We start from the raw sequence: 27,852 nt of genomic DNA on the forward strand, positions 1-27,852 counted from the left end.
ACATGCTTATGCCATATAGTTTGTTTCTTAAAATAAATCATTTAATTATATAGGTTTCTTCACATTCTGACAAGTAGTAAAGGAGCTGGGAGTATCCAATCATTAATTGACCACCAGAGGTCATCATAGACCTTTTAAATTAGATCATGTGTCCATTGGTATATAGCATTTAGTGAAACCGGGGTTAGCAAAACAAAAAGACAGAGAAAGAAAAATCCAGCTTAATTTCTCTTATAAAATAATTAGTGGAACAGGTAAGCAATATAACGAATGAATCAAGGCTGGCTAATTTAAATCTTTAATATTTGAAGGACCTTTGGCTTATTTAAAGATTTCTGCCCCCTAAATCCAGTGTCTAAGGCAGTGTTTCCCAACCTTTTTTGAGCCGCGGCCCATTATTCATATTTTCAAAATCCTGGGGAACATTGAGCGGGGGGGGGGGGGTCTAAAAAAAGTTTGGACAAAAAAAAATCTCTTCCTCCCTTTCGCTCTATTTCTCCCTCCTTCTTTCTCTCTCTTCCTTCCTTCCCTTCTTTCTCTCTCTCCATCCCTCTTTCTTTCTTTCTTCCTCTCTTTTTTGCTCTTTCTCTCTCCCTCCTTCCCTCCCTCTATGTCTTTCTCTCTCCCTCCTTCCCCCTCTCTTGCTCTCTCTTGCCTTTTTTCTCTCTCTCTTCCTCTCTCTCTCTCTGTGTCTCTCTTGCTATCTCTTTCTTTCTCTCTCTCTCTTTCTCTGTCTCTCTTGCTATCTCTCTCTTTCTCTCTCTGTCTCTCTTGCTATCTCTCTTTCTTTCTCTCTCTCTCTCTGCCTCTCTTGCTATGTCTCTCTTTCTCTTTCTTTCTCTCTTTCTTTCTCTCTCTCTCTCTCTCTCTCTTTCTCTCTCTCTCTGCCTCTCTTGCTATCTCTCTCTTTTTCTCTCTCTCTCTTGCTATCTCGCTTTCTCTCTCTCTCTCTTTTTCGTTACACCACGCCGATAACAGCGGCATTGGGCAGTAGCCAAGGGTGGCGGCAGAGCGGTTGACTGTGAGCGGGAGCCCTGACAGCGGCAGCTGAACGTGTTGCTGGACGCCATATATGCTGGCGCTACGCTGGTCATGGGCGTGTGGCTGGCACCTCCGGCCCAGCCAGCGAGCCAGTGCCAGCCCCGCAGCGCCAGCATGTACGGCGTCCAGCAGCACGGCCAACCACCACCGTCGGTGCCTCCACCTTGGAGCTCCCTCTTGCCGCCGCCATCTCCCCGCGACTGCCTGGGGCCGCTGCAGCCGGCACCCTCCCGCTCCCACCGCCAGTGCTCTCCTGTCGGGCCCCAAAGGATATTGGTTGCCGCCCCAGCCAGGGAAGCTCCAGCTGGGCGGGGCGCTGCCGGTGCCTCTGCCCTGGAGCTCTTGCCACTGCCATCCCCCGGCTACTACCTGGTGCCGCTGCTGATGGCGCCCTCCTGCTTTCGCTGCCTTTGCCCTCCCACTGGGCTCCAAAGGACACTTGCCGCCGACGCCAGGGAAGCTCCAGCTGGGCGGGGCGCTGCCGGTGCTGGTGCCTCCAACCTGGAGCTCCCACTCGCAGCTACCCACGGCTACTGCCCGATGCTGCTGTTGCCAGCGCTCTCCTGCTGAGCCCCAAAGAAGGAAGGCGGGAAAAAGGAGAGCTTCATTCTTCACGCCTCCTTTTTCCCGCCTTCCTTCTTTGGGACCCAGCAGGAGAGCGCTGGCAACAGCAGCATCGGGCAGTAGCCGGGGGTAGCTGTGAGTGGGAGCTCCAGGTCAGAGGTACCGGCACCGGCAGCGCCCCACCCAGCTGGAGCTTCCCTAGGAGCTTTGCGGCACACTTGATCAAGTTTCACTGGTTGGGAAACGCTGGTCTAAGGCACTGATGGCGAACCTTGTAGAGACTTAGTGCCCAAACTGCAACCCAAAACCCACTTATTTTAATTCAGGGGAAATCTCTCAGCCTTGTTAACCTGAAAATGTAAAATTATGCTATTTCTTAGGCAAGGCTCCTTAGCTTCAGAAAAATTAGAGGCTAAGGCCAGGCTCAGCAACAAGCATGAAGCTAAGGAATTCAAAAATGTAAAATTATTTACTGAGTGCAACAAAGAAGTAGAGCTACAGCTTTTATGTTCATTGTAAATCTATCTCGTAGCTTCATCTCAGAGTCTTTTAAGTCCTGCCATTGCTGTTTTCTACCAGCACAAGGCCTACTGGTTCCCTTCACATCTAGTCTGACTCTTTCCTTCTTTATGATCCTTGATTTGGCCATGCTGGGAGTCTTCTTAGAAAATGATATTTCCTTCCTATGTATATTATAGTCTATGTATATACAGTGATCCCCCGATCATTGCGAGGGTTCCGTTCCAGGACCCCCCGCAACGAGCGGGTTTTAGCGAAGTAGCGCTGCGGAAGTAAAAACACCATCTGCGCATGCGCAGATGGTGTTTTTACTTCCGCAGCGCTAGCGAGGAGCCGAAGATTGGGGGCCGCGCGGCTGTTTTAAAACGTCGCCGCCGGCATGGGGGGCTTGCCAGCACCCCCCGGACCCCCAACCTGGCTTTGGGGGGCTGCTAGGAAGCCCGCCATGCCGGCGGCGACGTTTTAAAACAGCCGCGCGGCTTCCCAACTGAGTCCCAAAGACAAACGTCAAAGGCGAACTTCCGCGTTTGTCTTCGGGACTCATTGGGAAGCCGCGCGGCTGTTTTAAAACGTCGCCGCCGGCATGGGGGGCTTCCTAGCAGCCCCCCAAACCCGGGTTGGGGGTCCGGGGGGTGCTGGCAAGCCCCCCATGCCGGCGGCGACGTTTTAAAACAGCCGCGCGGCCCCCAATCTTCGGCTCCTCGCTAGCGGGCAGGCAGGCGGCGGACAAGCCGTTCGCTGGCGCCGCTCGCTCGCGCTTCCCAGCTGAGTCCTGAAGCGAATTCGCTTCAGGACTCAGCTGGGAAGCGGCGAGAATGAACGGCGTGGGCGGGCGATGCGCGAGCGGGCGGCGGACAAGCCGTTCGCTCGCGCTCGCTCTCGCCGCTTCCCAGCTGAGTCCTGAAGCGAATTCGCTTCAGGACTCAGCTGGGAAGCGGCGAGAATGAACGGCGTGGGCGGGCGAAGGGCGGGCGGCAGCGAGGAGTTTGCGTGGGCGGTGGGGAAACTCCTTGCTGATGCCCGCCGCTCGCCCTCCCGCCAGCAAGAGGGGGAAGACCTAGGGAAGCCGCCCAGCAGCTGATCTGCCCGGCGCCATCTACGCATGCGTGCCCATAGAAAAAAGGGCACGCATGCGCAGATGGTGTTTTGACTTCCGGGTTGAAAAATCGCAAATTAGCCTGTTCGCAATGGTCGGGAACGCAATAACCAGGGGATCACTGTATAGTCTCTCTTTTTATTTCTCATTCTTCTTTAAATTCATGTACTGTATTTAACTGAAACAGTGCAGAACTATTTCTTTCACTACTGATACTTCAGTAAGGGTACTCTAACTAAGAAACACCTCTCCTACTGATCATATTCCTGAAAACAAGAAAAGTAAATCTAAATCTGTCCTTACATCATTGGACATATCTCCTAAAATCAAGTTTCATTATACTGCACAATTATGTATAGGACTTAAGCCAGAAGAATACTGTACCAGTTCAATTTTAAAAATCCCCTAGATTTCATATGTGTGCAAAAATTCCCCACTTTTTCCCTAATCAGATTATTATTATAATGCCAAACGACTTCTGGCATATTCAGTTACAACTGTATTTTTATTTTATTTCAAAGCTGGTTGTTCCAGATAGGCACAACATATCATATTTCAATCCTGAATTTTTTTCTGCTGTGTTGTTGAATCTTAAAATAAGGCATTTATTTCTTTTATATGCAATATATTCTTCATAATTGGAAGGGCAAGCTTTAGTATAAATATAACTCAATCAAGTAAAGATATATTTTAAGTTGCTAGTTCAAATGAGACTACATCCACCCAAAGCTTGTTTTAGATATGTTTTGTATTTAATCTGTCTTCTTGTTTGTTGACAATTAGCACAGCTCATGGTTAGATAATAATCAGTAACAATTTCAGGTACCGGTTTATATTTCCATTTGTAAAATTGTTTTAACTATTATTTTATATTGTTTAGTCCAATAGCCTTCAATATAAAATCACATGATTAATTTTAATCATAGGATTAAAAAGGTATTTGCAGTTATTTTGACTATTAATTCTACCAGTGGATTGGTTCATAAACCAAGGATAGTTGTGTTGATGGGTAATCTGAAAGAAAGATTTTAATTTGGTGCTACTGTTTGGTGTTTACTGTTAAATCAGAATTCTGTCATACTATGATGTAAATCCAAATACTGGTAGCTGAGATTGTACTATACAGCAATGGCTGAAGAAAGACATTTTTCTTGTTTCTTATATTAATTTACATACTATGTGTTAGGCTTTCATATTAAAATGGATTAAATAGTTTGCATCTGCTAAGACCATTTATTATAATATAGGAAACTATTATCTCTGCATAAGATTTTATGCTATCTTGCAAAATGTCCATTTATGAAGTTTATTGATGTCTTTCATTTATCCATTATACTTACATTATTTAAAACAAAAATAGAATCCTAAGTTATTTTTGTCTCAAAAGGATAATCTCATTTGTAGGGTAGAAGACCATGATGATCTCACCCCAATCTTTTCACGGCATAATGATACTTTAAGACAAACCTATGGAGACTATTTCCTTGCTGAACTGATAGAAGCTCAAGATGAAAATAATCTTGCTGTAGTTTGTGAGGTAAGCCTTTGTTAGTAACAATGAGTTACTAGATAAACTACTTGTCTGATTTTTTAAAATGACAAATTGGATTCATTCAAGAGATCTCATAATATTTCACCCCTAATTTCAGTAAGATTGAAATAGTTCCCTATGGTTTTATTTCTTGTACAGTATGTGGGCAGCAAATTTGACTATGGAAGGTTGCCTGTGGGCTTCTGTGGGTTCTAAATGAAGGATTCCTAAGCTTCTAGAACTTCAATTAACTGTCCTATACAACTCATAAAAAGTAGACACATAAATATGTCACATTTTACTCAAAACAGATTATTTGTCATGTTTTATCTTTTATACAGAGCTCCAATTCAGTTTCCTTCTAGGCTTTTATTTATATTACATGTCAGATAATAATCATCTTGAATTTACTGCTTTTATGGTTCTTTTATATTTTGTCATTATTCCAAAACTCAAAGAAATAGACATATTTATTTATTGGATTTATATATTCAGTTATTGGATAGGGATCCTATAGCTAGAGATGTTAGCATGGGAGCTCAAATCACTGAAAATTGCCAGTTTGCCACTAATTTTTCATAGCACATTCTGGATGAGGGAGGAATCCAGAAAGTTGCAAAAACTGGCACAGCTAAGCTAAATGCAACCCAAGAACTTCCCATTTCTGCCAAAAATAAGATTATAGTTGATAATGATGCATGAATCACTAGGATGGTAACACAGAGCTAAGATCAAATAATAGACAAATACCTTGCAGAACAATTAAGTGTTATTAAACACATAAGGTACTTAGAGGGAATGGGAAACAGGGAGCAATGGGATAACCACCCTACAGCTTTATGCACAAGCCTGCTCAAAGAAGAGTAGTAATCAGTTAATTAATTAATAAACCAATAGTTTTTGAAAAGACTTTTTAAAAGTATTTTTCCTGAACATACAAATTATTAAATAATTTTTTTAAATAAAGCCAGAGGTTTTTCACTTTTTAAATGGAAGAATAGGGATGCTCATTGCATCCTATTGTAGGCTTCATCTTCCACCCTAAAGTTGACCAGTTCATTTCTTTCTTTATGTAATTATGTAATGACAACATAATTAGCTACATTTATTTGTTTATTAGAAACATTTAGTATATATAACTTCCCAAATTATATCAATTTATAATTGCCATAAATTGTCTTCAGTAGCCAATAGGTGTTGAAGCAGGTGAAAGGGATGATATTACACCATACAATTCCCAGTGATGCAAAGTCATGGGAGGTGGAGAGAGTAGGACTATGTGGGTGAAGCCCTAGCTCATTTTAAAAATGTGGTACACTTTAAAAAAATGGAATTTTACCCACCAAGGTCATGAGCCATGACTTTTTTGACCCTCAGGAGGATGCCCTGTATCATCTGACTACCTATGGATTAAATGCTAATTAAATATGATAGAATAGTGTGTCTACCAATAGGGCTGTTCTTAAAATTAAGACTGGAAATTATCAGATTAAACTGAAATATATAAGCTGTTTTTTAAATCTGGTGCATGGTTTTGAAGAGCCCTGGTAGCATGGTGGGTAAAACTCAGTATTGCAGGCTAATTCTGCCCACTGCTATAGCCCTAGTAGTGGCGGTTTGCTGACTACTAGGACTGTAAAGCACTAGGAAGTGTTCCCATCTTTCCATCATTCCAGGGTCAGTAAGACGGGGAACCTTTGGTGGCAATTTGCTGACTACTAGACTGTAAAGCACAATGAAGTGATATATAAATGCTACTATTGCTTTTCAAGCTTGAAAAATCATCACAGATAACATAAAGTAAACAGTGCACTGCTTTATGCCTCTTCCTTTTATTTCATAGATACAGTGTTCCCTCGATTTTCGCGGGGGTTACGTTCCAAGACCTCCCGCAAAAATCGATTTTCCGCGAAGTAGCGGCGCGGAAGTAAAAACACCATCTGTGCATGCGTGCCCTTTTGCGCATGCGCGCAAGGGCTTGAAGTTGGAGGCAGGGAGGCGGGGAGCGACGAAAGTGCTGGCAATGATTGCTTTTAATGTCGGCCACCCACCCAGCGCCTCCGGCCTCCTCGCCGCTACCCCCCGCCCGCCCGATTCGCCCCTCTCACCGGCTTTCTTGGGGCACGAGTCCTCCTGCAGCAGCGCTGGTGGCTACGGCCGCTCTGAGTGCTTTTAGAATGCCCGGCCCACCCCTCTTGTAGTCCCTTGGCTTATAGAGCGCTTTCGTCCCAGCTGTCAGCGAGGGGGGCTGCAGGAGGCGGGGCAGAGGTTCTCACAGAGAGCAACAGAGAGAGCGAGATGGAAAGGAGAGAGGGAGAAAGAGAGAAAGAGAGAAATGAGAAAATGATTGAAGCAGAGAATGACAGGAAAGAGAGAGAGAAGTGACTCTTGAATGAAAGCATACAGTATGGTAAAAGCACTTAAACAATGACAGAATAAAAAACCCCAGCCCTCACCTGTGTTTGAATTTACAATATTCATTCATTCACTCACTCATTCATTCATTCTTCTATGTCACTCAGTCCCAACACTTTTAACCCATAAATTACCATTTCCCATCCCCTTAATTATCATTTCCCCTTCCCATTACCTCTACCTGTACCTGTACATTCCTATACTGTACACATTGAATAAGACACTTAGTCAACCTGATAATAAACGATAACAATATTTATTTACATTTGGGGGGGGGTAGCATAAATAGGATAACTCGGGATCTTCTTCTATCACCATTTCTACAATGGACGCTGCAGGTGATGGTGTGACAGACCTCTTGGTTTTCGTGACAAACATAGTTATGGGCAGTTGTTGGTGCAGTTTCTTTTTCTGGGCTAACATGGCTCTGTATGGTGCAAAGGTGTTGTCAAGGGAGGCCTTAAAGTGTATAGAGCGAGTCATGTTGGGATCCCAAAGTTCCACCATGTGTTGGAGATGTGCAGCAGCTCTGTTCAGTTCTGCAAGCCGCTCAAGCGTTAGGCCAACATCTTCTTCCTCAGCTTGTTCAGCTTCCTCTTCCTCCTCTTCTTCACTCGATGACCTGGTCAGCTCCTCCAGATCTTTGTCTGTCAGCGGTAGGCCATGCTCATTAAGCAAACCATTGACTTCATCTGGTGTCATGTCAATGAAGCCTTCTCCACACAGTGCCTGTGCCAGCTTCACAGATTTCTGGACTGCAGCATGTTGAATTTCTTCGGGAGCAAATCCCTTGTAATCATGCACCACTTCTGGCCACAATTTCTTCCAGCAGGCATTCATTGTCTGTGACTTCATATCCATTAAGGCATTCTGAATGTTCTTCAGACACGATGCAATTGTGTACTGACGCCAGTAGCCCTTCAATGTGAAGTTTTCATCAGCGTCCATTGCTTCCACGAGGCTTCCAAGGGAATTGCGCGTGTACAGTGCCTTAAATGCGCGGATAACACCTTGATCCATCGGCTGGATAAATGATGTGGTGTTTGGTGGCAAGAATTCGACTTGCACCCCAGTATGTTCATGTGCCAGGTCATCATGGCCTCCAGCATTGTTCATTAGGAGAAGCACTTTGAAATTGAGTCCTTTGCCAGCCAAATAATCCTTCACCTGTGGGATGAAGCACTGATGAAACCAGTCCCGCGTGAGGGCTTTTGTAATCCATGCTTTAGGATTATGCATCCAGTACACTGGCAATGCATTCTTATTTCTGTTCTTGAGGGCTCTTGGATTTCGTGACTTATAAATTAGCCCTGGCTTCATCAAGAAGCCTGCTGCATTCCCACACATGATCAAAGTTACCCAATCTTTCTGGGCCTTAAAACCAGGGGCTTTGGCTTCATCCTGCATCAAGAAAGTCCGTGAAGGCATCCTCTTCCAGAACAGGCCTGTTTCGTCCATGTTGAACACCTGTTCTGGAAGGTAGTCCCCTTCTGCAATTAGGTCTTTAAACGTGCCATGGACATACTGCTCGGCTGCACCTGTATCTGCTGAGGCAGCTTCTCCGTGCAATGACACACTCTTCAGGCCATAGCGCCATTGAAATTTATCGAACCACCCTTTGCTTGCTGTGAATGTGCATGGGGCCGAAGAAGCAGAAGATGTTGATGGCTGGGGGTCTTCAGAGTCATCAGCACCTTCACCAGCACCTTCATCTGCAGAGAATGACAGGAAAGGGAGAGAGAAGTGACTCTTGAATGAAAGCATACAGTACTGTATGGTTAAAGCACTTAAATAATGACAGAATAAAAAACCCCAGCCCTCACCTGCGTTTCCCTCATCTGCATCGCCTCCTTCTGTGTTTGCAAGACGGGTGTAGAGTTGCTGTGCCTTTGTCCGTATGGTGTTGGTATCCAAAGCAATGCTCTTTTTACGGCAGTCTTGTACTCACATGGATAAAGCAGCTTCCATCTTCATAAGGCGTTTGTTTCTAGGCGTCACCATTCTTTTTGCAGCCTTGTTGAATGTTATCAGAGAAGTTTGCCTTATCTTCTTTTCGTCTTTCCGAATGTATCGCACACTCGATTCGTTGATCCCATAATGCCGACCAACATCTGCATAAGAGCATCCCTCTTTTAGCATGTCCAAAAGTTCAATTTTCTCCTTAATTGTCAGCATCTTCCTGCTCTTTTTAGCGTCGCCGCCTCCACTCTGCGTGCAACGTTTAGGAGCCATCTTCCAACAAGTTTTAACAAGTTGCAAAAGTTCCAAAGCACGCTGGGCTAACACCACTGATTGGCCGAGATTTCTGTCCATCAGCATTGTCGGGTGAAATTTTGCAATGACAACGCTGATTGGCTGAGATTTCGGTGCATCAGTGTTGCCGGGCAAACTTTTTGCGATGGCAAAGCCGATTGGCTGAGATTTCGGCCAATCAGCAACGGCAGACGTAAGTTTGGTGATGGCGTATGACGTCATCGGGCGGGAAAAACCGTGGTATAGAAAAAAAACCGCGGGCTATTTTTAAATTATTATTTTTTGAAAAACCGTGGTATAGCCGTTTCGCGAAAATCGAGACCGCGAAAATCGAGGGATCACTGTATATATGTGTCAGAGGTCCTCTGCTATATTATAAGCAAGGAGTATGGATTTTAGTTCAAGAAGTTAAATGGTATATTTTCTTACTTTGTGAGAATCCTTATTTTTGGGAGGGCAAAAACCTTAACAGCATTTTAATGGATTTTTCAGGATAATGGCTTAGCAGTAGGGTTCATGAGTATATGTTCTGAAGTGAATGTACAGCTGCTTCACGACTGCTATGACTTGAGACTTTTCAATGGACTTTGCGAACCACATCCAGATGATATTCTTAAACCACCATGCGTTTCAAGTGAAATTACAGGTGAAATCAAAATATTTTGTAAAATTTAACTTACTGCTAAAAATACCTTGGGCTAATATATTTCCTAGCAGACTAACCATTTCCATAGAGAAAACTGTGCATAAGAAATGGTGCATGAAAATATATACTAGTTGTATTAATTTTTGAAAAAAACAAAATTAAGGTGTTAGATTAAATGACATTTTAATAATAGCTAGTTTTTAATCCCAGCGACCGATTAAGTCCCACAGAGTTGGCCTTCTCTGGGTCCCGTCGACTAAACAATGCCGTCTGGCGGGACCCAGGGGAAGAGCCTTCTCTGTGGTGGCCCCGGCCCTCTGGAATCAACTCCACCCAGGGATTAGGACTGCCCCCACCCTCCTTACTTTTCGAAAGCTTCTGAAGACCCACCTTTGTCACCAGGCATGGGGAAACTGACATACCCCTAGCTATTATAGTTTATGTATGGTCTGTTAGGTTGTGTGATTGTTTTCTTTTTATAATAAGGGTTTTAAATTGTTTTTAACATTAGATTTGTACATGATGTATTGTTGTGAGATGCTCCAAGTCCTCGGAGAGGGGCAGCATACAAATCTAATAAATTATTATTATTATTATTATTATTATTATTATTATTCAGTTTTTTAAAAGTTAATTTGTTTATTAGGCTTCAGATGATTTAAAAATAAACTGCTGATCTCATATTCCTTGCAAGTTTTTGGAAGATTCCTGCTTCAGTGGAATATATTATAACTATATCAGATAATTCCAAGTTTACATGCCTTTCAGTCACAACTCTAAGAATGTGGTACATATTTCCAAGACTTGCCATTCTCCCTGTTGATATAAATATATTCTACGCAAGTTTGATGACTATCTTAGGCCCACAGAAATAAAGCCCCAATCAGGCCTACAGGCTTAAAAAAAAATCATGGACAACTGCATGTTTGGCATGTCTCTATAGATTAAACAAGCATTTGGCTGGGCCAAGATGAGGGGTGGAGGTGGAGCTGCAAATAAATGTAGGTGGTAGACAAAAACATCCTATATGCTTAGTGACCACTGGATTGCAGCAAAAAGCTTTTGTGATGCACCAGATTCCTGCAAATGAATAACAATAATAATAGTGATCTGATAACACTAATACTGATGTAACCTGCTGCAACAACTAATACCGATACACCTGTGCTCGCTTAAACCCACTCACCCATCAACAAAGATCTAAACTGCCACTATTTTATATGCATATAGTTTTCAGGTATCAGAAGAGGTATCCTTCCTGAAATGTACTAGCTCTTTAATGGGATAGAATTATCCATCCGACAGATTTTTATTTTTTTTACCCAAGCAGCTGTACTTGACTCCTAATCCCCTTAGTCTAGGTTTTGCCTAATGAATAGATATTTGAAATCATACATACACCAAAAGAAAAAATTAAAAACTATAGACCAATATCTTTATTGAATGTAGACTATAAAATTTTTATAGCAATATATGCAGATAGATTGAAAAATGTGATAAATACCAAAATTCACTCAGACCGAAATGGTTTCCTTCCAGGTAGACAAATTAAAAATAATCTTAGAACAATTATTAATGTATTAGAGTATTATGAGCAACATTCAGACAAAATATTATCTTTAATGTTCTTAGACGCTCAAAAAGCCTTTGATAACGTGAATTGGACATTTATAAAGATGCAATTAAATAAAATGAGATTCGGCCCCAAATTTGTTAATTTAATAGACGCTATTTATTCAGAACAAACGACAAAAATTATATTAAATAATGAACAATTAGAAGCGTTTAAAATAAATAAAGGAGTACGGCAAGGATGTCCCATATCACCTCTTCTTTTCATTATGACTTTAGAAGCACTCTTAATAAAAATAAGATCAGATCCAAAGATAAAAGGTTTAACAGTTAGAAAAGAGATATACAAAGTCCAGGCCTTTGCAGATGATTTGACTTTTATAATGGAAGATCCGTTAGTCACAGCACCAACATTAATCCAAACAATAGAACAATATGGCAAGGTGGCAGGTTTGAAAATAAATAAAAATAAAACAAAAATTATAACTAAAAACATGAGTAAAATACAAGAAAGCAATTTAGAATGTATTACTGGAATGCGAATAGTTAAAAAAGTAAAATATTTGGGAATATGGCTAACAACCAAAACAATAACATTAAAAAATGATAATTATATAAAATTAATTAATGAAATTAAAAAGGATCTAGAAATATGGAACAATTTAAAAATATCATTTTTGGGAAGAATTGCTACGATTAAGATGAATATCTTACCTAAGGTATTATTTTTATTTCAAGTGATCCCAATCAATCCAGGGGCTAACTTTTTTAAAAACTTAACAAATGTGGTTAAAAAATTTTTATGGCAAGGGAAAAAGGCAAGAATTAAGATAAATATGTTAGAAGACATAAAAGAGAGGGGGGGTTTTGCGCTCCCAAATTGGAAACTATATTATCAGGCAGCCGCTTTAACATGGATTAAAAATTGGATAACTTTAGAGGACATGAGAACATCAATATTAGAAGGACATGACCTCATGCTTGGCTGGCATGCTTTTGTGTGGTACGATAAAGATAAAAACCATTCTTACTTTAAAAGACACACGCTGAGAAAATATTTATTTGATGTCTGGAAAGACATAAAGAAAAACCACTTTTTAACAATTCCAGATTGGGTTACCCCCTTGGACGCAATAATACATCCAAATTCCATTAATGATTCAAGAAATATAAGATATAAAGACTTGTTAGACAATCAAATGAAATTAAAATCTAGAATTAAATTACAAGATGAAGGGATACAAATTGATTGGTGGCATTACGCACAGATTAGATCCAGATATCAGAAAGATAGTACACTCTATATATTTAACAAAAGTAAAAACCTGTTAAGTGAGTTAATCACTAAAAACCACAACAGAGTAATTGGAAAAATATATAAATATTTGATTACCCACAAGAATATTGAACTAACATTAAAAGACAGTATGATACATTGGTGTAGAAACATAGGTAAAGAAATTGATTTAGATACATGGGAGAAAGTTTGGATGTGTAACTGGAGAATGACTAAATCAGTTTCTTTGAAAGAGAACCAAATTAAAATGTTTTATAGATGGCATCTCCCACCAAGTAGATTAGCAAAAATGTTCCCAAAGACATCACCCCTGTGTTGGAAATGTAAGAAAGAAATAGGATCCTATTACCATCAATGGTGGACATGTAATAAAGCTAAAATGTACTGGAAAATGATAGAAAAAATGACAAAAGAAATTACAAAGCAGAAAATAGATTTCACCCCGGAGTTTTGTTTGCTAGGAATTACTAACCAAAATTATAAAAAAGAAATTTTGTACTTGATTATACATATTTTCACAGCGGCAAGGATTATATACGCGCAAAATTGGAAAGGGGAAGATATCCCCAAAGAAGAGGGAGTTATTGCAAAAATATTAGACTGCGCGGAAATGGACATGATGACAAGACGCTTGAATGAACAGGAAGAAACCAAATTTTACGCAACATGGAACAATGTTTATGAATGGATAGATAAGAATAAAAAAATAAAGAAAGAAGAGTAGCAATAAGTATAGATATTTTAGATGATTTTTTCTTATTAAGATTTATATTAGATCTAGTTTACATAGATAGAATAGAAATTTGTTTTTTCTAAAGAATTTTTTGACTTGAAATTAATTAGAAATGTTTATATGACAGTAAATTTTTTTTTTACTAGATATTTTTTGTATTAGTAGCATTGAATTAGATATTTAACTGTGTATTCCTTTTTCTGTATCTGCAATTATACTTTTGAGAAGAGCAGGGATGATACATCCCTACAATGTATGTTAAATGTTTGTAAGTTTGTTTGTCATTTTAAAGAAAATTAATAAAAATATTTGGAAAAAAAAAAGAAATCATCATGAAGGTGTAAAAAAATTAAGTTGCAATCATCATGAATTTTTGAAAATATTGTCTCTCTGAAGTTTTGAAAATTAAAATGTATAATTATAAATAATCGAGTATAGGTTATTAGACATCTCTACCTAGAAGACGATGCTGTTGAGCTCAAAGGTATTTCATTCTGGGTAGACTTATTAGGAATCCACATTTCAGCACTCATTTCGCCTGTCAAAAGTTTAAAGAACATAAAATTGAACATAAAAATCAGTTCATACTATCAGAAAACTGCTTATTTTATAATGTATTTTATGCTTTATTTTCTCTTACTCCCATTTCCTCATTCAGAAGACGAAAACATTATCTTAGTAGAAGAGATGACGGATATCCAGAATATAGACACCCAGGTAAATATGGGCTGGAACACCTTAATGCTGAAAATTAAATCTTCGTAATGAAATTGGACTTTCATATTGCAAAGAGCATTAAAATATTGTGCCCGGAAATTAAACAATATATATTAAGATTTGGGTTTAGCTTTGTTTTTTGAAAACTGTATATAGCTGAAGAATGATAAATTGTATATTTATAGCTAGATTTACATACTTTTTCATAGTTACATTTATGTAGAATCCATGGATGTTTAATATATGTTCAATTACTTCACACATACACATAGCTGCTTATGATGAAATGGGCTCTAATAATCCTTAAATTATCATAAATAATTTTTTTAATATAAACAGACTAACTTAGCCTTTCCCCCCCCAAAATTGTATATGTTACCATTGTATTTGATGTCTTATAATAACTTTATGTGAATTAAGGTGAAAAGTATGTTTACATTACAGATCTATCCTAAAAGAAATTAAAATATTAGCTTTGTTAGATTGTTCCAGACCAGAAAGTTTGAAAGCTGTGTGCATCCTTTTTAAACTTCCAAACAAACATTTCTTTTTGGTATTCAAAGTTCAAATTTATTATTACAGTCATAAACCAAAACAAATAAAAATACTCAGTGAATAGACAATCAAAAGTTGTAGGATAAGATGAGAAATGGTAGTAGCACTATATAATGATATAACACAAAATTTACTTTGCTTAGATTTAAACAGATAGAACTTTATTTTACAATGTAGGTGACATATTATGAATAGTTTCTTTTACTAAAGATACATATATATATATATAGAATGTTTAATTAGCTATATGATATAAGATTAAATTTAGATAAAAGAGATTTTATTATTCTTTACATTGTTGTAATCTTTTGTAGTAAGACAGTGAGAGAAAAAAATTAATTTAGAATTTTAAGGATTGCTAATAACGTATAAAATTAACAGAAAATTTTATACAGGGAGAGATAAGACCCTCCATTGAGCGAGTAATGAGAAAAGAAAAGTTTGCATATGATTGATTTTAAGCATTGTTGTTGTGTTTATAACTATATATTGTTTTATTTCATGGTGGAGAAAAATAAAAAATCTTATACCGAAAAAAGTTGTAGGATAAAATGATAAAAAACAGATAAAATCCATAATAAAATCCAGTCTATCAGTTATGCATTGTCAGTACTACCAAAATTACAATCCATAAACTATGAAGTCTATATTCAGTTTGATACTATTGAACCATTGCTAAACAAGGTACTGTAGTTGCTAAATGAGGACCACCTCTACATAGTTGGGAGATGAGACCTCCTCAGGTCTAAAGCATTTAAATCTTGCATTGAGACTACATGGGTACAGAATCCATATTTGCAAAGATAGATGTTCCAAAAAAATTATGTACAATCAAGCAATCCTTATCCTTCACTATTTACATTTCTTGGAATATTACAAGGCAATTTTCTGATCAAACGCTTATTAAAATGTGTGTTCAGAAATGAAAATACTGCCAAAATGATGACTACAATATTTCATAATCCTAAAGTCTGCTATGGCTTCCAAAATAATGTACCAGTACAGTACTATTGATTAGCTATGACCAGAAACTCACATAATGTTTTTAGATATAACAGAAACGTATAAATGTTGTTAACAGACTTTTCTATCCCCTCTAATTTGTATTCTGACAGAGAACCAGCAAAATTGGAAGTAGCCTTTCTGAAACTTCAAATGCAAATGCAACACTATCTAAAGAAAGCATTCAGGCAAGTGCCAAGTCTGATATTGTGGACTTAACTTTTAATATCTTACTTATTTATATCTTCTGCATCTACTGTAGGTTTATTTATATCTTCTAAATCTAAGTTAAGAATTAGATAAGAGTTTATGAGTCATGTGTAGCAATAAATTATAAAGGTTGCCAGAGAATTTTAGCAATGCATGCCAGTACTTTATAATGCTTTCTGATGCTAAATTATAAATTTGTTATAATTCCAGCTTTTGGGAGAAATCTACATTTCTTTGTCTCATGGTGCTTGACCTCATTTCTTTTAATTTTAAAAATATTCTTTTTATTTTGATTATCTATAATTTCCACTTAATATTTTTTATTTCAAAGTTCATCATTTCTTTTCTTACTATCATTTTCTGCAGATTTTGAATATATTATACTTTATATAAGGTATAAAATTATTACCCATTTTCTGTAAAATATGACTATTTTCTCCAGTGGGGGGCTTCTAGCCGAAACACTAAATTGGGCTCGCTGCTGCAGCGAGTGGCGGCTTCTCCTCCTCCTCATCCGCGCACCCAGCGAGGGGGCTGCAAGAGCACTTTCTTGGAGCGCTTCGGGAACGCCCCCCCCCCCCCAGCCCTTCGCTGGGAGCACTTTCGTCCCGGGTTGTCAGCGAAGAGGCTGCAGGAGAGGCTGGGCAGGCGTTCCTGAAGCACTACGAGAAAGCACTCTCACAGCCGCTTCGCTGACAGACAAAGAAAGAGAGAGAGCAACAGACAGAGCGAGATAGAAAAGAAGAGAGAAATGTTAATGTAGTAAAAAGAGATTTCCAATGTCTAAGTGTGGAGCTGGGTAAAATAACTGAGTCAGTGACTTTCTCAGAGGTGTTACCGGTTTGTGGCCAGGAGGATAAAACAACTTGCATCAGAGAGTTTAATGTGTGGTTAAGGCAGTGGTGTAAAGCTGAAGGTTTTGGCTATGTAAGTCATGATGTCAGTAGGTGGTCTAATAGGGAGTTGTTTAAGAGGGATGGTTTGCATCCATCATACAGAGGTACCCAGGTGCTCAGTGAGTTCAGAACCTTTTTGGACAGGCATTTAAACTAGGTAAAGGGGACAGAGATGTAACTGATGTGGATGATTTCTGTCCCTGACCAATGAAGATAAATCAGTTTCTGGAAGCTTATGGAAAGGGAGCTGCAAATAAAATAGATGTAGTTGTTGATGATAAGGGGCAAACTAATAATGAAAATAATGTTCTTCAGATAATGTGCACAAATGCTCGAAGCTTGAGCAACAAGCTCTGTGAGTTAATGTCCATAATATCTAGAAATAATTTGGATCTGGTTGCCATAACTGAGACATGGTTTAAGGATTCTAATGAATGGGAAATATCCATACCAGGATATACACTGTATAGGAAGGATAGAATAAAGAGAAGGGGAGGTGGAGTAGCCATTTATGTTAAGGAGAGTCTAAAAACAACACTAATTCAAAATACATGTAAAGATCTGGAGACTCTCTGGGTTTGCATGCAAAATAAAGAAGGTTCTGTCATTAGAATTGGGGTGATCTATAGGCCTCCAGGGCAATCTGAGGAATATGACAACAAGATGGTGGATGAAATTACCCAAATGGCAGTAAAGGGAGATATTGTGGTTATGGGTGATTTCAACATGCCTGATGTTGACTGGAATATCCCCAGTGCCCTTACATGCAAAAGTAAGAATATAATAGAGGCCTTTACAGGAGCAGCTCTGGCACAGCTGGTTAAGACACCAACTAGAGGGGAGAATATTCTAGATTTAGTTTTTACGAATGGGAATTGGGTTTCAGAGGTTAAGGTAGGAGAAAATTTAGGTTGCAGTGACCACCTATGTTTGTGGTTTGATGTAAAAACTGATTGTGAGCAATCCTATACTGCAACCAAAGTATTGGATTTCAGAAAAACAAATTTTAATGCAATGGGGGAATATTTAAATATTGAATTAAAGGGGAGGGGTAAAATGGCAGGAGCAAGCACCCAGTGGACTGTATTAAAAAAAGGCCATCTTAAAAGCCACTGGACTGTATGTAAGGCAAATAACTAAAGATAAAAGGAAGAAGAAACCGATATGGTTTAGCAATGATGTAAGGGCTATAAAGAGTCTGGAAGTATAGCTGATAGAGAGGTGTATAAAATGAGACAGAAGGAGGCAAAACAGATAATATATGCTGCTAAAGCCTCAAAAGAAGAAGAAATTGCCAAATCTGTAAAGAAGGGGGATAAAACCTTCTTCAGATATATTAGTGATAGGAAGAAGAAAAACTGCAGCATCACGAAGCTTAGGACCAGGAATAATACATTCCTTGATGGGAATAAGGAGATCGCTGACCATTTCAATAGCTACTTCTGTTCAGTTTTCTCAAAAGACACCTTACAATATAATACTATAGAGGGATATAGCATTGCTTCCAGCTGTATGGATTTAACTCCAGTGATCTTAGAAGCCGATGTCTTAGAAGAACTTGAACGATTAAAGATAAATAAGGCAATGGGTCCAGATGGCATCCACCCCAGAGTTCTTAAAGAACTCAGATCTGTCATTGCTACCCCCCTGACTGATTTGTTTAACCAATCCCTGTTAACAGGAGATGTTCTTGAGGATTGGAGAATGGCCAATGTTGTGCCTATCCACAAGAAGGGCAGTAGAGAAGAAGCTGGTAACTACAGGCCAGTTAGCTTGACATCAGTTATAGTTAAAATGATGGAGACTCTATTCAAAAATAGGATAAATCAGCACCTAAAAAACAATAACTTATTGGACCCAAATCAGCATAGCTTTACTGAAGGCAAATCATGTCAGACTAATCTCATTGATTTCTTTGACTATGTCACAAAGGTGTTGGATGAAGGTGGTGCCGTGGATATTGCCTATCTGGACTTCAGCAAAGCCTTTGATACGGTTCCACATAAAGAGCTGATAGATAAATTAGTGAAGATTGGACTTAATCCCTGGATAGTTCAGTGGATTTGCAGCTGGCTGAAGCGTAGACATCATTTCTTCAATTACTTCATTTCTCTCTTCCAGGAAAACACTCCCTTCCCAATGAATCTCATTTATTTATTTGTTGGACTTGTTATTTATTTATTCAGGCTTATAAATAACTTCATTTGCAACTGAATGAGCTGTGTACTTTTCACTCATAATAAAGTTTAAAAAAACAAAATAATATTACATAATAATTATTGATCCTGTTGTGCTGAACAAATATTCAGTAATATAAATAGTCATGCAATAAAGGACGAGAGGAGAGCCACTTTATAGAGATACCCAATGGCTATCTGAAACATATTTTAATGGCTTTCCTAAATCCCAAAAGAGTTGGAGCTGTTGTAATGATGGGAGATGGGTGGCGACAGAGAAGGTCATTTCTGAGGTCCCTGGTGCTAACATTTTCTAGAAGAAGGGACCTAAAACAGAGTCGTCTTTTCCAAAGAAGTGGGTTCAAGGGTATTAAAATTAAGTCAAGGTCCTAGTACCTACCGCCTGTTTTGTGACCTTGCTATTAGAAGGGCTGCCATCAGTCTTCAAAGTCTCACTACTCTCACATAACAGAGCCTTGGGATCTTGATTTCTAGACCTAAAATAATGGGAGAAATTCTCAGACTCTCTGTTATTTTCAGAATAAGTACTTGAAGCATTATTTCAACATCAGTAGCAGGTAAATACAGGTAAAACATGTAGGATTATAACCAATGTGATATAGTGTTGAAGAAACCTGGGAATTTCTAGACCTCCCTTAGGCATGAAAGCTAGCTTTGTGACTTTGGACCAATCTCTGTGTCTCAGCCCAACCCACCTGACAGGACTGTTATTAAAATAAGGTAAGATAAGATACAACAGGACAGGATAGGTTAAGATAAGTTTTATTGTCATTTTTTTACTGTTAGCACACTGGCCAACATTAAAAATGAAATTTTGTTGTGAGGAAAATAAGAAGAAAGAGAATTAGATATGTTCGCAAGAAGTAGTAGTTCCATCATTTAGGGAGCTACATTTGGTGGGTCCTAGGCAGAAGTTTTTCTCAGCTGTGGCACATTGCTGAATAGCTTCTCCTTGAGATTAAATTGGCACTATTATTCCTAACTATACAAAGATCCTTGAGATCTAATAGTACCTGATTGTGGGGATGTCAAAGAACTGGCAAACTAATGAGTTGTCTCCATTATTTGAATGAATGAATGAATGAATGAATGAATGAATGAATGAATGAATGAATGAATGAATGAATCAGCTAGTACAACATTTTGGGTAAAGTTTCCTTCAGCTAAGATCAACCTCATAACTTGCTTCACAGCCAGCCTAGAACCTTCCACTGTCCTGAACTTGATCCATACTTTGGATGCTGAATCCATCTAGGAGTGGTAAACATATTTTCTATAAAACTCCCAACCTATTCCTTTATAGATCTGTAAAGATTTATATCAGAAGCATTTAAAATTTCCAGAGAATCACATTAGCTTTTCAGTATAAGAATTTTTAAATTTTAAAAAGACTTACCAAAATTTCAGTTTATTTAGATGTTGCAGCCTCCACACTAACTACATTCTCTGGTAATCCTACATATTTATTATATTTATCCCTGCTTTACTGCATTACTAAAAAAAAGATCTCTAAGGCTGCATGTTCTCAGGAACAAACAATTTAAAAAATCTTACCTTTTTGTCTTTATTAGAATTGACTTGTATACACTGTATCCCATTGCATGGATTTCTTGAAACTGAACACTTATCAAAAAAGTTCATTCTGAATTGATTTGGAGGAAGAATCTAGCTTTACTTTTTTCTTATTTGTTGACTGAAATTTGAACTATGGCGTTAATAAAGCATAACAGGGAAGATGTTCCTCATATAAAAGTACTAGACATTTCACGATCCACTGCATCTTCCTTTCAGAGAGATTTCCTTATCAGATTCTTCAGTGCCTTCAACAAGGACAGAACTGCCTTGACTGAAAAAATTGGGATATACATTCAAAGATTTTGAGAATAGCCCTATATTATATACCACAGTCAAACATCAGCCCAGGAAATGTTTTGTGACATTTTGTATTATGTCATGAATTGTTTTATGATAATTTTTATGTAATGTTTTATAAAATTTGCCAAAATTTGTCAAATTTGCCAAATTTCAATTTCATAGCAATCATGGGGCACAGTTTTGGGATACATTCTGTGAATAAGCCTATTTGAGATATCTTGGTTTACATATGTATTTATATTCTGCCATTACATTATTTTGATAAATAACTCAAAGTGGCTAATATATCTAATGCTCCATTCTTCTATTTTCTCACAACAACAACCCTGTGAGAAGAGCTGGCCTGAGAGAGAGTGACACTCAGTTGCCTTTCATGGCTAAAATGGGACTAGGACTCAGTTTTTTGGTTTCTAGCCTGCTGCCTTAAACACTCAAACTCACTCTCCTTTAATATGAATTTTATTTCATTCTAGTTTGTATTTAGTATGTGTGTGTGTACATACAAACACTACAAACACTCACACTAGTAGTATATAGATATAAGGTGATGCATATTACTGGTTTTACATCTGTACTCTGTTTTTCAAGATAAAGTCTCAAAGATTTTGTGAATAATATTGCAGTGTGCTATTATAAATGAAACCAAGCTTCTCTTTTTTTATTACTTCTTATTGCAGAAAGAGGGAATACTTGCTCAGGTTTCATTACAGTCATTAGAAAGCGACAAACCTAAGGATCTGAAAGCAACTGAAACACCATCTATTACTAGTTTGGAAACACAACGTTTCCATCCTATATATAAAGGAGAAGTAAATGCATTTTGTATCCAGCTCTTTTGTATTGATGAGCAACATGAAACAAGGCAAGTACATATTAGATACATGATATCAAAGCAATTTAAGGGCAAAAATGAATTTCCTGAAACCGGTCATATTTCATATAATTGATCAATGTAATATTCTATTTACTTGAAATAGATATTTCTTGCTTATCAAGCTTTTATAAGATCAAGCTCTTTATAATTTATAGATAGGTAGAAAATAAATAGGACAGTTCACTGTACAGAGAATTTTAAATGTAAGTATATTGTTGGAACTTGGAAAATAAATATTACTTTTCTGATAAAAGTGATATCAGTCATTTACTTACATAGGAATATTGAATTGAGATAGCAACCATAGAACATTACAGGAAAGGGAGTTACTCTTGCTTTCTGTGTTATTATTATTATAACACCAACAACTTAATGACATTTTTATTCTGAAAGAAAAAGTCAAGACAACTTGCCTGTCTGTAACTCCTAGTCCCCCATTCAGGAATGTGTGCAGCAAACTGTAATGTCAACAAAATAATGATTCGTACAAAGAGACATCATCAAACAAATGTCACTATGATGTACAGAATTTATTCTAGCATCTGAATGAATTATTTAATTTGTGGCATTTACATGATGACATTGATACTATTAACTATGATATCCTGACTAGCTAGCCAGCTGCTGTGGCCTAGAGGTGGAGCTCTTGCCTCACAATCAGGAGGTTGTGAGTTTGATCCTAGGTAGAGGTAGATGTAAGGGTCTTCTGCTTGGACAAGGGGATTTGACTAGATGACCTGCAGGGTCCCTTCCAACTCTGTTAATCTGATCTGATCTGTATGAGTTGGGACATAGAGTTGTGCTGGTTTTCCTTCCACTTCTATGGCCAAGTCAGTGTGATGATGGAAGAGGCTATGGGGATAACCTTGAGGAACAGGAAGAACGACAGCCAATACAACAGTCAGATAAAATAAATTTGAATCCAAAACAAAAATGTAGTTTTGAGTTGGGACATAGAGTTGTGCTGGTTTTCCTTCCACTTCTATGGCCAAGTCAGTGTGATGATGTAAGAGGCTATGGGAATAACCTTGAGGAACAGGAAGAACGACAGCCAATACAACAGTCAGATAAAATAAATTTGAATCCAAAACAAAAATGTAGTTTTGAGGAAGTATTTCAGACTTGACCTTCCCTCGTCCTCGCAAAGACAAAGAGAGGGAGTGAGAGGCATATTCGTATATACAAGATTCTGTAATTGTAATCATATAATGACAGTAGTAGCTGCAGTAGCTAATTTGGTCTACCTCAAAAGGCTGATAGATGCGAGGAGAACTCTGCCCATGGCCTTTCATATAGTGTTCCTCAGGGCTTGACTCACTCTCCACAACCATCTACATGAAAACTCTGGATGAGGTCTTTCAAAGGCATGGACTAATATTGAAGTACTGTAACGTTCACCTTTGTGTCTCTGCCCCCAGACAGCCAAGTGACATTAAAGAGATTGAGTTTTAGTGCCTGCAGGCCACAGAGGTCTTAATGGGATTGAACAAGGTTTGCATCAGTAATGGATTTTAAAACCCGTGGCGACCGGTTTGCTCTGGTGCTCATGTGCATGTTTCTCCACATGCAGAACTGGGTGCATACAGATGCTTCTTTGCAGAACCGGGCCAAACCGGGATGCATAGGATGAAAAGGCTTTAGCTCAACCTTAGCAAGACATTGTGGTTTTGGGTATCAGAGTCTTCTGGTTCTGCTGATATTCCATCCTTAGTTCTGGATGGGACTGAACTATTCAAGACAAAATTGATCTGTGATTTTGGTGTCCTCTTCAATGCACAGTTTTTGTTTGAATTGCAGCCATGGCCTGGGGAACCTTTGCACAGGTTAGTGTTGTGCACCTCTTATGCCTGTTCCTGGATTAGGTGGCACAGTATGTAGTAACTCATTCTGTGGTTACCACTTTAATGCAAGGCACTCTACATATAGTTGTTCCTAAAGAACATTAGTTATTTCAGAATGCAACTACACTGGCTCCAGATTTGCTCCTGGATATAGTTGAAAGTGATCACTTATTCTAAAAAGTCAATCGTGGTTTGGGGCAAGGGTGTCCACCATGTCATTAGATCAGGTAAGAGGGACATGTTCTGAGTCCCATCAATAGGGATTGTCATCTAACATTATGCTAACTATATTTCATTTTCAATTTAATTTTAATTTTCCTTGATCTAATTTTGCTTTTAATTGAGTCATGAGTAATTATTCTTTTGGCCCCAACCACTTTTGAGAGGGCAGTCTCTTAACCTCTTCTCTACCATCAACTACTATACTTAGCTTGAAAAACTGTGGCCACTCTTAATTTAAAAGCAACTTTACCCATTAAACTACGAAACTTAGTTGATTTTCTTCCCTCTTCTGTGGGCTTTTCCTTCATTTCCCTTATTAATTTTGACTCTTGCTTACATTGTGCTTATGCTGAGAGTCAAATCTATCCACTGGAGAATGAAATACAGAAAGTAAACTAAACAGGAAAACAATAGGATTTCGTTATCGCTAAGCTTTTTTCCACAAAGAAACATTGTGTAGCAGGAAAACACTAGGATTTGGTTAGCCCTAAGCTTATTTCCACAAATAAATATTGTGTCCTAGTAGTTTCCTCAAACTGCTCATTATTGAACAGTAAGATAAAAGGTGTTTTCTGCTTAAATGCACACCAGAAGGACCTGTAGAAAAGAATGATGAAGTAAAAGTCAGCTCAAAAAGTGGATGAGAAGTACAGTATTTGTTTTCAGTGAATGAATGGAGAGAGAAAATGAGGTGATAATTAAGAGACTCTGGTGTGAAGGGCAAAAGGATTACTATTACTGACTTTTAATGGAATGGAATATCCATTAAAGCACTTTGTTGATCAATTTTTGGGTTTGTGCTTCAGCGAATATTTGGTTTTTAATTGGAGGATATGGCTAAAGTGCATTTACATGCTGCAAATACCATGTGTTTGTTAAAGTACTTGGTTTTATTTACAGGTCACTGGATTTCTTACCTTTTGTTTTTGAACTTTTCCCAGTAAGTATAACATTTTGGTTTTAAACTCTTCATACTAAATGTGTATAAATTAATTTCTTGCAAATTAATTACTAGAATATTATTTGCTAAACATCATGCTTGTTTGCACAGGGCAACATTGTTTTTGAGGGGGGGAAATGACCAAATAATTTTTGAATTATTGTAAATATTTTTAGAGTCAGCAATGGAATGTTCACAGACTTATTTGTTCCTGTTCCTGTTCACATTATAACTTGGTGGCACAATGCTAAACCATAAGGAGGACAATTTGATTTATTTATTTCTGTTAAAAATTGGCACCAATACTCACCTCTTCCTTTCCGTTGAAGTAAAAACAAACTATCCTAGGTGGCCTTTGATAATAGAAAAGCATAGCAGCAATGATAATATTGATTTATTTCTATAAATATCTATCCATCGGCTTTCAATGCCACCTGATAACCAGCTTGAGTTAACAGAGTGCCATCTTAGCAAATGAATATACTAGGCAGAACTACATGGGGCTTATTTATTTATATGCCACCCACTTTGAGGTGACCTTGGGTGGCTTTTATTTAATTAATTATTTCATGGCTTGAATTCAGAAATTGATTAGACAAAGGAATGGCAGCCTTGCCCTGCAGGTGCTTCAACTGGCTACAGTTTGTCCAAGGCCCTGTTGAGAAATTGCAGGAAAGTTTAGTAAAGAAGTAGGAAAAGTGATAAGTGGGAAAAGACTTGGCTCACTTTCTATAATCCTTTCCTATATTTTGTATTTGCAGTTCCTTTTTTAAAATTTGTAACTACTGTACTTTTTAGGACAAAGACTTCTGCATCATCACAGTGCCACATATGGTCCCTGAATTTCACCTGATCCAGAGTTTTGTTAGGATTATTCCCTTCAGCAATTGTATACTGGATCAGGAGCTATATATATTTCACCGATCTGGATTGCTCAAGTTAGTAATATATTTTGCTCTCATAACTGTTTTCAAATAAAATGTTTTGATTGGAAATTAAGGCATACCATTTCCTACAATGGGAAGTCTTTTAGGCAGATACTCATGCTCTTGTCATCTGTCAATGGATTACTGCAATGCAATGTATTTGGGACAGCCTCTGAAGACCACTCAGAACTTAGCATTTGTCCAAAACACAGCAACACAGACAGTAGGTATGCCACCTTATACACAAGTGTCATCCTTGCTTCAGGAATTGCACTAGTTATCAGTTCACTCCTCGGTGCAAGTAAAGTGCTGATAATCACTTTGTAAAGCCTTATAAGGCAATGGGCCATGCCATACTGTATAATGACTAAATTCAAATGGACCATCATACAATACTGTTGGATTGAATGGAGAATTTGCATACTGAGTCTAGAACATATCTGGACTGGGAATAACTTTTGAATATGAGCATATCTGTACAGATATTCTTCCCGATATTATGCTCCATCCTAAATATAGATTTGAATATTTATTTAAATGTCACAGAACAGTCATTTTTCAAAGATGGCTCACAAAATATCAAACAAACTAAAATAATGTTAAATTAAATGTTAAAATAGCAGCATAAAACATAAAACCTTAAAATAGTTAAACCACATTAAACAAACAGTATTTTAGCTGTTTCAAATTTGCTCCTTTACATGATCCAACAATATGTAAGCATTATTGATGAGATTTGGTATTAGTGAGAAATGAGAGAAAACAAATGTGAACTACTAGCTTTCATCTGAATAATTCCTGAAGAAAATATGGATGTGCAGTAATGGAAAAATCTGAGTATAAACGCCTAGTGCTAATAATCCCTTCCTGATGAAGATATATATATATCTATACAGCAATGATCAATGCAATGTGGTTGCACTCTGGGGGTTTAAAAGACGTGTGAATAGAAAGGGAGTTGCTGAAAATGGATAAAGCAAACTGTCTAAAACAGCATGGGGGTGTGGGGGTGGGAGAACTAACAGTAGAAAATCACCAAGATAAAGGGAAAAGCTCCAAATGAAAAACTGATTGGCAAAGGATGTAGAAAAAGGAAAGGCCGTATACAATAACTAGAAGATGGCAAATGCAATACCAGGTTTGCTACTTAAGAGGGTGGCCTGGAAAATAATACAACAAGGTGTAGCCTGAAATGCTTAATGGATACTTCAGTTCTGAATGCAAAGCAGAATAATAATGGTGCCCTTACATCTGGACAGTCAAGTGATTCAGGCTTCTAAAATGAGTTAATTCTTCACTGAGAAGAAAATGAGCATGTACAGACTAAGATAGTTTTCTCCCACTTTGCTATTTTCATAATAGCTCTTTTTTTAAGTGCTCCATTTTTTAAGGTACATTTTAAAAAGTTATTTAACCCATTTTACTTATTGTAATTAATTACATATGCAGAGTCTATTCTTATATTATTAATACATATATGCAAGAGATAGAAGCAGACTGCACTGTTTGGCATCTGGAAAAATAGGACAAGAACATCTAAAGTCACTATAAAATGGATTTTGCATTAACATCAGAGTAAAAGCTTGCTTGCTTTTAGAAAAATATCCATGTTTCAAACCTACTTTCTTTTCAGCTCTTTGTGAAACTTGTTTATGAATACTAAAAGAAAATAGTCCTGAAAAATAGCAGCAAGATGAAAATCGGTTGAATAATTTTCTAAAATCAGTAGTTCTGTATTGTCAGCTGACATGAGTTTTCTATCTCTCCTGACAAGGATTCAGCTGGAAATTGAATGAAGTACTGTATTAGAAAAGGCATAGGTTAATTAGGCTAATGAAATAGTATTGATATGCATCAAGGTGTAATATGTTTAATTTCCCTGTAATTTAATACAGTAATGGGCCCTTAAACCAACTTTTATATGAAAAT

General features: G+C 38.0%; 1 protein-coding gene across 2 annotated transcripts in view; it reads left to right on the forward strand.

The window, feature by feature from the left end:
- CFAP61 (cilia and flagella associated protein 61) overlaps positions 1-27,852 on the forward strand; it is a 135,271-nt gene that overhangs the window by 15,368 nt on the left and 92,051 nt on the right. For both annotated transcript variants that reach the window (XM_070747004.1, XM_070747003.1), the window contains exons 7-13: positions 4,625-4,757; positions 9,912-10,065; positions 14,326-14,384; positions 16,055-16,129; positions 21,798-21,982; positions 24,958-24,997; positions 25,796-25,935. In XM_070747004.1, coding sequence (XP_070603105.1) covers positions 4,625-4,757; positions 9,912-10,065; positions 14,326-14,384; positions 16,055-16,129; positions 21,798-21,982; positions 24,958-24,997; positions 25,796-25,935 — 786 coding nt within the window. The remainder of the gene's footprint in view (positions 1-4,624; positions 4,758-9,911; positions 10,066-14,325; positions 14,385-16,054; positions 16,130-21,797; positions 21,983-24,957; positions 24,998-25,795; positions 25,936-27,852) is intronic.

The sequence above is a fragment of the Erythrolamprus reginae genome, chromosome 3, assembly GCF_031021105.1.
Source record: "Erythrolamprus reginae isolate rEryReg1 chromosome 3, rEryReg1.hap1, whole genome shotgun sequence".
NCBI classification, from domain to species: Eukaryota; Metazoa; Chordata; class Lepidosauria; order Squamata; family Dipsadidae; genus Erythrolamprus; species Erythrolamprus reginae.